At 33.1% G+C, this 12337-nt stretch overlaps 1 protein-coding gene and 1 pseudogene across 1 annotated transcript; one reads left to right on the top strand and one right to left on the bottom strand.

Moving 5' to 3' along the window:
* Positions 1–1796: 1796 nt before the first annotated feature.
* LOC149230733 (uncharacterized) lies at positions 1797–2679 on the top strand. The gene is made up of 3 exons (XM_089376129.1): positions 1797–1969; positions 2081–2297; positions 2418–2679. The coding sequence occupies exons 1-3, from the start codon at positions 1809–1811 to the stop codon at positions 2511–2513; spliced, it is 474 nt and encodes a 157-aa protein (XP_089232255.1). The 5' UTR covers positions 1797–1808; the 3' UTR covers positions 2514–2679.
* A 7065-nt stretch (positions 2680–9744) lies between these two features.
* Positions 9745–11816, bottom strand: LOC149230732 (putative serine/threonine-protein kinase At1g01540; annotated as a pseudogene).
* Positions 11817–12337: the final 521 nt, after the last annotated feature.

Genomic DNA, 12337 nt, shown 5'->3' with positions numbered 1-12337 from the left:
CATTGTGAGAGTAGTTTTTACAAATTGTGTGCAATGAATAGTTTTTTACAAATTCTTTGTTTAATTAAAAGACAACTTATCAAAATTGGTTTGGAAATTCAATCATTCGCCTTCCTTCTTTGTTTTAGCTTTCTTGTTATGCAGACACATTTTTCTATTCTAGTGTGCAATGAATAGTTTTTACAATTTTTTTGTCTAATTCAGAATTTATCAAAATTGGTTTGAATTTTATTATATTGTGCAATGAATAGTTTTTACAAATTGTATGCAATGAATAGTTTTTACAATTTTTTTTTGTCTAATTCACACTTATCAAAATTGGTTTGGAAATTCAATCATTTCCCTCTTGTCCAAAAATTCAATTTAAAATTAAAAAGTTTTCAAATTCAATTTTTTCATTAATTTATTTAGAGAAAAAATAAATATAATTATATTTTAAATAAAATTTATATATCTAATTTAAAACTTTAAAATAAAATGACTTTATAAAACTTTAATGATCAAAATTATTTTATAAAATGCATCATTTATATTTATATATTTTAAGCTTTGAACTTTGAAGTTATTAGTCCCTGCCATCTGGCAATGGCCAGGGACTATAGTAATCGGTTATGCCCATCGTAGCATTAATTCAGCTGCTTGTTAATTCGACTAATCGCGCTATAACCAAACTTTCTCGAGGAATACCGATTCGCTCTCCAAAGTTTCTCCAAAGTTTTTCAATATGGATTTATTACTCTTCTTATTTGGCCTCTTCCCTGGCGGAAGAGGCCAGACTATATGTTAATTTGGTTTTAGACTGCTCATTTTTTTTAAATGTTTTAGCCGGTAACTAATGTTAACATTAGTTTGAGACATCAAAAGTTTGAGACATCATTAGTTCATTAGTTTGCGCATTTGCTTACAAGTGTGTACAAAGATTAGTTACAAGTGTGTATGCATGTGTTACAGGTGGATGATGCAGAACTAACAAAGGCTTCAGTATAAGCCACAAAGAAATAAGCAACGGAGCCAGTATCTCCACCACCAGATTCATATCCTCTCCTCCAGGTTCAGATCCACCACCAGATTCATATCCTCTCCTCCAGGTTCAGATCCAGATCGAGAGGCATCGGTAGATCTAATTTCTTCGGTTGATTGTACAGTCGAAGAAGCAGTTGAAAGCACCAAATTCTGACCTTTGTGCGAAGTTCACCGTTTGGCTGTACTCCTCTTATACTCCTGTGAGCTGTTGGAGGAATTACTGTGCGAAGTTCACCGTTTGGCTGTACTCCTCTTGTACTCCTCTGGGCTGTTGGAGGAATTTCACCGTTTGGCTGTACTCCTCTTGTACTCCTTTGGGCTGTTGGAGGAATTACTGTTCGAGGAATTGAGGTCACCAGCGCATCTACTGCCCGAATTGAGGAATTGAGGCCACCAGCGCGTCTACTGCGCCTGCATTATGAAAGAATACATTTGAAAGTTAAAGCATACATGTTGAAACTTAAACAGGTAAATCCATCCGACACGCTACATAGAATTCAATTTTCAGAAAAAATCTTCTTATGCAGTTCTACTGTTGTGCAAAGAGCCTGTCACAGAGAGAGATCAATATCAAGAATTAATTATCCTACAGGCTGAAGTAATTGATTAATTTGGTACGCCTCATAGATTAATCGACCTGAGGCGCCTTTGTCGAGTACGCATTTGTGTTTTTCTGTTAAAGTATTAGAGGCCTCTTTGTCGACTATGCCCTTGTGTTTTTCTGTCTGATTATTGGAATTACGCAGCATGGATTTTACGGTTGTTGACGAGGAGCTCGCAGGAAGATGAAGGCCAGAGCACGGGCCCCGGGAGGTGATAACTCGGAGATTCCCGTGATGGGTTACAATTTGTATCCACCGGGTAGATGGGATTCATACGAGAATCTATACTACGGCGCTGGCCCATCAGCGTGCAACGCTTTTCCGGAGGAATTGCCTCAGTTAGGGTAGCAAAACCAGCATAGCTATCGATTATTATTTCAAACATTGTTCTTCATATTCGTATAGGCCAATTGATAGGGAAGTCATTAATTTGATATCATGACTTGCTAATGCAGGATGGTAATAGAGAAGCTGATGATATTCCTATCTAAGATGGTGGAATTTATGGAGAGCCTCATCTCCCAAAGCCTCGGATTGCCTACTAATTTTCTCAAGGAACTCAATGGGGACAGGATTGAGCCCTTAAAAGTGCTCTGCTATCCGAGAGCCACGAGGCAGCAGGAAGAGATAGGAGCATGGGAGCATCAGGACAGCAGCTGCATCACGTGTTTTGTACGCCTCATAGATTCTTACTTTCTTGCTTTATTAAATGTTTTGTAGTTTTACATTGAACAATACACTCTCTTATTCACATATTGCATTTTACTTATCTTTTCTCTTACTTGTTTGCAGATGGGCAAAAACAGGGACAAAACTGGGAAAATCAAAATACAAGTAAAATTTGCTCAGGAAATACAGAAAACAAACAAAAATTGTTCCACCCTGTGACTGGCAAGGCCGCCCTAGATGACGGTTTGGCCAGTTCATCGGTAAGCGATCAGGCCGGATGCGATGGCTATTTGAATTCTCATAACCCACCGTGCTACCCTATAATGCCATTGTTAAATGGCCTGTTAAACCCTGGCCATTGTTCTACTATTTTAAGAGGATCACTTAAGGCGGTTTCCTTTCTCAGAAACCCTCGAGAAATGAAAAGGCAGATGGCAGAAATAGGTCGAAGGTTGTGGAGGTTGAAGGTTGTGCAAACAATACCTGAAATGGCAAAGAGTCTTCGACCATTTTGGATCGACAGGTATTACCCGTTCATTATTCTCTGTCGGTACTGTTGGAACCCTTCCTCCCCTCATCATCTTCTTTACAACAGAGGTCACGGGTTCGAGTTTGGACGCGACGGGCTCATGACCGAAGACTAGCCATCCCAGGCCTGCACAGTTAAAGCAGAGGTCACGGGTTCGAGTTTGGACGCGAAGGGCTCATGACCGAAGACTAGCCATCCCAGGTCTGCACAGTTAATGAATTAACTTGTAAAAAAAACTCATATAAGTTACCTGCAACACTGAGTGTAGAGACGAAAGCGGTGGTGATGGTCCTCCTGGGGATGCGAGGCGGCCATGAAAACTTCACCCTGCCCAACTGATTCTTGAAGCTGACTGCTTCCCTCATATTTAAACGATCGCGATCATGAACTCATTTGCAGACTCTTCCCTCAAATCTCACATAATTTGTTGGCAGCTATGGCTGTGGATCAGGTCGAATAGCTCTTGCATGTGGGGAATGGGGTATAGAAGATGGTAGCGGTGAGGTGTGCTGCCACATGGTTGAACACGTGTAGGTTGGCGAGACACTTAAATGCATTCTTCTAATAACTTAAAGTTTCCTTCTTGCGTTATGCATTCTCGACATATTTGTTCCAAAGCAACATTATTGGGTTATGAAACATTCTTGCATTGACTATCGTCCTCATTCTTGATGTCGTTCCATAGTGTTAGTTTCACATTGTTCCATATAACATATTGATTGCAGCACTTGTCAACGATATTGCATATTGTTCTAATACGTACCAACAATGTTCTAATATGTAAGCACAGAGATAGCTCTCCTTTAAAAAGCGTTATGCCATAAAATTTGTTCTACTATGTAAGCACAGAGATAGCTCTCCTTTAAAAAGCGTTATGCCATAAAATTTGTTCTACGCTCTCCATAAAAATGCTATACGATAAAGAACGACTAAATGCAACGTAATGAATGCTTTATTGAGCCAACGTTTTTGTATTGAGCCAATTGCATAATGATTTGGAACATTGTATTGGTACCGAAGAACCTAGTATTGGTTACTATCACCGCCATATAGGACTTCTCTATTTACTGGATTGTTACGAGGGTGAAGCTGAGAGTTCTGCACGTCGACAGCTCAAACGAAGGTTTTTATCGATACCGAATAGCCCCAGATTCTTTAAAGCAGCGGGTTCAGATTACTAGGAAGAACTACCAGAGGCAAGGAGGGTTGGTTAATACTAATCAACCAACATATATCAGGGGCTTATGACACAGTAGACCCAGGACTACTGCAGGGACTCCTTAGAAGGGAACCCATAAGGGGGACCAGGGACTATAGGGTACGTCCCAGGGGCCTAATGCACTATGGAGGGGTCACTCAAACTATGGCCTTCTTTACTACAAATCCATCCCTAACACGCAAAAGTTGTGTAGTTATTATCGAACTATATCCTTGCACGTCCATTTAGTCATAGATAAATTAGTTCTGCCACTAGTTGGCCCAATTTAATACGTTCCCTTTGTATAGTATTGTAAGGCGGAGGAACCAAAGACAGTGCTATTAAATAATGCTTCATTTATGCTTCCTTCTTTCCCCAGTTTGCTTTGTTTCTAATAACTTTCTCTCATTAAGGCATTGACTGCATTATTTTACGATTCCACTTAGTCAATCTTCAATCTACCACAACAGATATTCTAATTCTAAGGTACGCTATTCTCCTCCCTGCCTCCTCGTTTCAATTAAAGATTCATAAATATCACGCCTTCCAGACACATGAACAAATATCTGTGGGCGCTTCCCTTCATCTTGTTGCGAGGCTGAATGGAGGCTGAACTTAATGTATTGATTTTCTATTCATGCTACTTGTTCTGCTTGTTCTGTTCTGCTACTTGTTCTCCTTGTTCTGTCAACCCAGAAATGCATGCTGAAACCCAGAAATGCAGGCTGAACCTTATGCAGGGACTTGCTGCCTCGCAGCCTCCCTTGTTTATAAAATGCATCATTCTCAAACATTAAAAAGATCAAATTTATTAATAAAATGCATCATAATAATTTTATTTTTAAGATATTTCAAAAAATGTATCATTCTATTTAAAACTTTAGACTTTAAAGTTAAAAGTGAGTTCATTTCATTATTGGTGAAATGCATCGTTTTCTTTAAAGTGAGTTCAAAGTTATTTATGAAATGCATCATTCTCTTTGTAGGAAAGAAGTTATTTATGAAATAAATAACATTTCTTTTATTTTGAATTTTAATAATGTATTTATATATTATTTTCAACAACTATAATGAAATTTTAATAATTTATTTTATATAAATTTTAATAATGTATTTATATATTATTTTCAACTAAAAAAATATCTATAATTAAGTAATAAAATTATTTTAAAAATTATCTTTTTTTTGTAAGCTTGGTAGAACTCTCTGATTTTCAGTTTACATGTCCATTATTCACCCCCCTATGGGGAGGGTAGCACAAGATTCGAACCCAAGATCTCTGGTTCCATGAGATTTCAGTCCACGGCCATTGCCACTTGGGCTACCCCAGACGGACTTAAAAAAATAATCTTAAAAAAGAAGTTTGAAAGTTTAATAATTTATATATATAAATTAAGATAATTGAAATTTATAATTTCTTTTATCCAAATTCAATGTTTTTGCTAGTAAGATGAGTATTATTATAATGGCTTTGTATTTATGGGCTTTGTGCTTTGTGAATACAAATATATTTGTGGGTTTTGTAGGTTGCTTAAAATCAACAATCTCACCTTAATCCTTATTATAATGGCTTTGTTATGTGTTGGGCATTGTAAATGCAAGTATATTTATATCAACAATCTCACTTTAATCCTCATGCATTATAACGGCTTTGTGTTTATGGGCTTTGTAATATATTTGTGGGTTGGCTTGATAGCAACAATCTCACTTCAATCCTCAAGCTAAGAGGAAGATTAATTTGTAATCCTCCAAATTTAAAATATTATAAATATATAAAATATTTGAAAAATATAATGGCTTTGTGTTTATGGGCTTTGTAATATATTTGTGGGTTGGCTTGATATCAACAATCTCACTTCAATCCTCACGCTAAGAGGAAGATTAATTTGTAATCCTCCAAATTTAAAATATTATAAATATATAAAATATTGAAAAAAAATGTATCCATAAAATTATAGTTAGATTGAATAGTAGATTGAATAATATCATCGATTAGGCTAAGCAGTGGAAAAAACTGAACTTTCTTATCACCCTAAGTGACATTTTTGAACTTTTAATAGAGATATTATTGACACCAATAAGGTTATAAGGTTTTAGTAACATCACTTCTACCTTCAAGCTTATGAAAAACTTGAGTTTTTTTTGGGCAATGACAAATGTCAAAAGATTCATTACGATAAATATAATAGTTATAAAGCAACATAAAAAATATCAATTAATATATATTCATTTTTTTTTTATTTTTTAAATAAGTACTAACAATAATAATGTAATCATAATGTAATTGAAATTTAAAATGTTATAAATATATAAAATATTTGAAAAAAAACCATATCCATATAATTATAGTTAGATTGAATAGTAAATTGAATAATATCATAGATTAGGCTAAGTAGTTGAAAAAACTTAACTTTCTGAACACGATAAGTGACATTTTTGAACTTTTAATAGAGATATTATTGGCACCAATAAGATTTTAGTAACATCACTTCTACCTTCAAGCTTATGAAAAACTTGTGTTTTTTGGGGCAATGACCAATGTCAAAAAAATTATTACCATAAATATAATAATTATAAAGCAACATAAAAATATCAATTATTATATATTATATTTTTTTTTATTTTTAAATAAGTACTAACATAATAATGTAATCATAATGTAATTGAAACATAATATTAGTTACTTTAATTTCTTTTATTATTTAGAATTACTAAATATTTCTTTTATTACTTAGAATTACTTCATACTTGTATTATAAAATTAAACATTCAATTGCAATGTTTTAATTTGTTGTAATGTTTGGCATTCAATTGAAATGTTTTAATTTGCTGTAATGTTTGGCATTCAATTGCAATGTTTTAATTTGTTATAATGTGTGGCATATAATGAAGAACCTCTTATTTAAATTAAAATACAATTGAAGAATGAATATTAGTCCCTAAATTGCAACAATTTTATATTAGATAATTAGAATTGGTTTGGGTTGCATAGTTCATGATAATATTGTAACTTGCAATGGACTAGAATGTTGTTTGAATTGAGCTATCAAATCAACATTGTACATTATATTATTGGACTTATATCAATAGAGTTATAAAAATGGACATTTCATTTCTTCAAAGGAAAAATAAAGTTTATATTTTAAGTTATTTGAAAAATAAAATTTATATGTTAAAGTTATATATTTTAAAATTGGGTTGTAAAACTCATATTATGTTCTGTCATATAAAAATCACATAAAACAAATACATATTATCTTATATACATCATTAAAATCTAGTTGTTTGGAACATCAAAATTTAATTGAGAATGTAACAAAAAAAACTAATAATATCAAAATATTTGATAAGCCATTTGTGTACCTTCAAAGAAAGGCCTGTGGAAGTATTATGTGTATGTATCCACTAGTTGATCCCCTTCCCAACCTAGGTAGTTTTCAAATAAGTATAAAATTGCTTTGCCACCACATCTTCCATTTTAAGTTAATGTTTTACTATATCTTCTATTTTAAGTTAATTTTTTAATGGTAAGAATGCATATTAATGTTGTGTAATCAACATATTCAATTTATAAATGCATTTCAAAATTTTATCATAAATTTCTCCACCACCACAACCTCCCATTCAAGTTAATGTTTTAATAGTAAGTATGCATATTAATGTTGTGTAATCAACATATTCAATTTAAAAATGCATTTCAAAATTTAATCATAAATTGAAAAACTAAAATTTATTGCTAATTCAAAAATGCTTGATATAACCAAATGAAAGGATTTATATTATTAATATTTCTTAAAATGACATTACTAAAAATAATTGTGTCAAATAGATAAATATCAAAATTTGAATATCTTAAATTGTTCCCGAAGACAATAAATGAATGGTTTTGAAGAGAAATCTGATATGTGACAATAAATGAAGAATGATATTCTTAGAATTTGAACCATTTAAGTCCAATCAACATCTATTCTATGTCTTTGCACCAAGAAGAGAAAGGTGATCTTGTAGCAGCCTAAAGTGGAAAAGATGTGTAACCTACATTGGTAACATGCTAATAAATCTAAATGAAAAAAAGTTGATATCTGAACTTTGAAGTTTAACTTCAAAAATGAAGTAAAAATTTCTTCATTTTTTATTTCTTTTAAATGATCATAATGTAAAATCAGGGTTAGTATAGATCCATTGACAAACATTAACCACTAGGTTGTGGGCTAATGATTGGCTCGCTGCCTTTCCATTTTTATCTATTTAAATTCCACATTATTATGATCCAGTGGACAGAATGGAAAGGCACTGAGCCAATGATTGGCTCTCCCGGTGGTTAATATTTACTTAGATCCTTACCACGAGATCTTTAAGCACTTAGAGATTTTCACCTAAGTCCATTTTATTCCTTTTTATGCTTAATAGATCTAGGTTACAATGAATCTATGTTGGTAAATAATAATCTATCTATCTATATAATGGATTCTCTTTACTTTAACATTGTGAATTTGTACCTTTTTGTGGATTGTAAATAATACATAGGTAAGTTGGAAAGAAGAAAACAACTCATATCATCTATTTTGTAAGCTTAAATGTTATACTCTAATAGTAGAACATAACTAGAACATAAAGATTTAGCACAAAATTGTACCATGATTAGAAGTTTGGATTGCCGCGAGGAATAAAATTATCATGATCAGGGGTTTGGATTGACATGTATTAATTATATATTTGTGGTTAAAGCACCCTCCATTATTTCTTTTCCACCCAAGAAGCACATGCCCATGACTAATTGTATTTCATATAGTAAAAAAGAAATACATTATAACTTGGAAAAAAATACCAACTTGCAGAAAGATTAATTGAAATTAAGTTGTATTTCATATAGTAAAAAAAGGAAAACATTATAACTTGGAAAAAAACTCCCACTGCAGAAAGATTAACTGAAATTAATTTAGAATTTAATGGAAAACAAATCCAATTTGCAAAAAGATTAATTAAAACTCAATTACCATATAATTGGAAAAATGCAACTTGAAGAAAGACTAATTCAAATTTAATCACAATACAATTGAAAAAATCCAATTTGCAGAAGGCCTAATGGGAATTCCAGTCTATTAGAAGGGTCTTAGGCTTTAATTGCATGTTAGATTATTTGCTGGTAAATAAATTACAACAAATCATGGTAAATAATTAAATGGAGCTCCAATGCAATGCCCATCTACAGAAAAATTGAATTTATATAGAAACTACAATTGCTAAATTACAAAATTGGGGTGATTTTTAGTAAATTTTAATGCCAATATTCTGCAATAAGAATGGATAAAAATTGAGAGGATTCTTCTTTATAACTGTAAAAATTCATTGATAAACACTAACAAAAATAAATGCTAAGTGCTCTTAGCGGTAGGTCATATGTGACAAGGCTTTCAAATAAAAAATGATCACCATAATTATGATATAATATCAGTTGGCTATGATTAACAAACTGTATAGGTCTACCTTTTAGGGAACATAGGCACATGAGGCTTAGTAGAATCTACGGTGAAATTAAGAAAAAATCCCATTATTGTCATCATAATCTCTACCTTTTTCTGTGAGTGGGGATGTTGACTTCACCTTCTCTAGTGTTGTCACTGTTTAGGTTTGAGGTTTTGTCATTCATTGGGTTCTCACAACAAACCTAGGAAGTAGCGTCATGACCGAGGCACTGATCCCGCCCAAACAAAATCCAAGTTTCAGATTATATTACTATAAAATGCCTATAATGATAATAATAAGAATTTAGCAATAGAGTATTAATGCAAGTAAATAGAGTATAGATATATTGTATACACCATTAAATTTTTGTGTATACATATATATCAGTTGGTTTTTTCTCATTTTATATATAACTTATACTCCCATTGATACTTTGAAGTGACAAGGTTATTGTTTCAAATAATAAACATACATCACGAGACAAGAATTCATTTCCCTCTAACATGTGTATGACATGGCCCATCTTTGACCTCTTGGCAACATCTAGATCCATGCAACACAGGGATACCATCAATGCTTGTTTCAATGCACTGGATGAGGGTTTAACCTCGAGCAATGGATCTACTACTTCCTTAGACCTTCGGCGCCCCATCATCATTTTCAACCATTCTACCAAGTTTACTTGCATATATTCAAATCCAAAAAAAAACTCCTCTTTGAGACCTTAAAGTTATGTTGATGTTAATTCAAATGAAAGCATTGAATAAATTCATCGATGGATTGAAGACCTTAAAGATATTGAAAGTACTAAAGAAATTTAGCAATGGATTGAAGGGAACTCTATGTTATAACCTCCCCAACAGGTTTACTATAATCATCAAGGCTTCTTCCCAAAATAATCTCCGTGGTAAGTACTCCAAAGCTGTAGACATCACTTCCCTCATTCAGCATTCCTGTACTTGCATACTCTGGTGCAACATAGCTGAATATACAAGGCACCGTAAAACACCATCAATCTAATAGCAACAATCCCAAATACCCAATATCCTATTAACTTCTCAGTCCAATGAATCAGTATGGTCAAACCGCATAATAAAAGTGAAATATTGTACAAAAATGATTTTTTCTTCACAAATCTAGTGGTTTTCTTTAGTTTATAGGCTAGTAATCTGGAAAAATGAAAAAATAAAATCAAGCAAAACTGAATCACAAAACACCATCAACTGCTAGTAATATGACTAACAACAGAGATCCCTAATACCCCCCCACAATATCTCATCAAGTCTAAGTTTTTCCCAGTCCCATAGATTAGTATGTTCTAACCACATAATAAATGGGGAAAATTTTCATAAACTTAATTCTTCATGCACCAAAGCTAATTATTCCCGTTGGTTTGTAGGCTACTAATACAGTAAAATGAGAAAATATTTTAGAGGTTCAATACCAAATACTAGGCCTTGAAAACAAATAGCATGATAGGGATCGATATTTACCCAAAAAATCCCATTACCTAGGCTGTGACATAGCTTTTCTCAAATACAAGGAGCTTGGCCAACCCAAATTTGAAACCTTGGCATTCCATTGCTTATCCAGGAGAATATTGCTAGATTTTATATCTATGCACAACCTTGGGCTCTAACCTCGTGTAATATGCTAACTTGCACACATCCATGACTCTAAATTAGTAACAATAACATCTATCTAGAATGTTTGCATTATAGGCTTATGCATCAAGAAAAAATGATAAATTTATATGTTTAGATGAATTACCCTTTGGTAGTTCCAAGAATAATTTTCATCTGGATTTTCCATGTGAGGGGACTGACAAGCCCTACATCTCCATTAAGCCATTGTTCCAAGTTTCCATTATTGAAAAACTTGTACACGAACAACCTGGTTATGAATAATCAAAACCCATAGGCTACATTATCAAATACCTTTACAAGTAATGGATTCCCATGATTAATAATATACCCAACAAATAGATAGGTCCAACCAATTTTTCAATACTTCCTACACCCTTAGCACAATACCCAAGCAATGAACAATATTTTTTTACCTGAATCACTTGATCGCCTCCTTTTCTACTCTAAACTCATTTTCTTCTTGGCCCCTGTGAAAAAACCAAGCAATGGCATTTGAAAACAAATACCAACACAAAACAAAATCAAATATTCACAATACTAAAACAACATGATCCTTTCCTATTGTTAAGTGGATTTTTCACCGCTACATAGTTAACATTAGACAATAAACCATGCTAGGTAATTCCATAGCCACATTCGCCATTTATATTTTCATTTGAGAAACCATTAATAGTGATCTCCATGTAGAAATTCCTTGTATATTCAAATTGCAAATTGTAATATGCTAAAACAATTGACTTGAATATACTCTACCCACCAGCGGAAATAATTAAACAATCGTGAAATCACGAAGCATACAAGAGAAAGAATTCAATAAACACATTACACAATGATTTCCTGGGAAAGCCACAACTAAAAGCCCTTGCTATCTATATATTTCATTAGTCAAATAATATGGATGAATTCAATATGCTCTACTCAACCTTGAGCTCAACTTGCAAAAGTATTTTCTATCCTTCGCCTGACTGATTGCCTTTGGCCAATACTTAGCCAAATTTCCAAGCCTCCAAGCTCTTAATTTTTTCTCTCACAAGCTCCACGTAGAAACTTGTGCTTCCTATTGCTTGGTCTCACCAACTCGTGCTGACCGAAACAATGATTAAAGTTGTGCCTTCATTCCTCCTTTTAAAGGCAATTTGAATGGTTAAAATTAGTGAGTTTTCTAATTAAAGAATGATTTAATTTAGGCCTTCTTCTAACTACT

Source organism: Pinus tabuliformis, chromosome J (assembly GCF_031772625.1).
Source record: "Pinus tabuliformis cultivar Carrire ecotype Pingquan chromosome J, CPIR1, whole genome shotgun sequence".
Taxonomy (NCBI): Eukaryota; Viridiplantae; Streptophyta; class Pinopsida; order Pinales; family Pinaceae; genus Pinus; species Pinus tabuliformis.
Note: the sequence above shows the minus strand (reverse complement) of the source record. Positions and strands in the feature narration are given on the sequence as shown.

What these genes read in the sequence shown, in the direction of transcription:
- LOC149230733 (XM_089376129.1), top strand. Translation starts at nt 1,809, where the DNA reads ATGAAGGCCAGAGCACGGGCCCCGGGAGGTGATAACTCGGAGATTCCC. An exon ending in GAGGAATTGCCTCAGTTAGG is followed by an intron (nt 1,970 to 2,080) that starts GTAGCAAAACCA and finishes TTGCTAATGCAG; the next exon opens with GATGGTAATAGAGAAGCTGA. An exon ending in GCAGCTGCATCACGTGTTTT is followed by an intron (nt 2,298 to 2,417) that starts GTACGCCTCATA and finishes ACTTGTTTGCAG; the next exon opens with ATGGGCAAAAACAGGGACAA.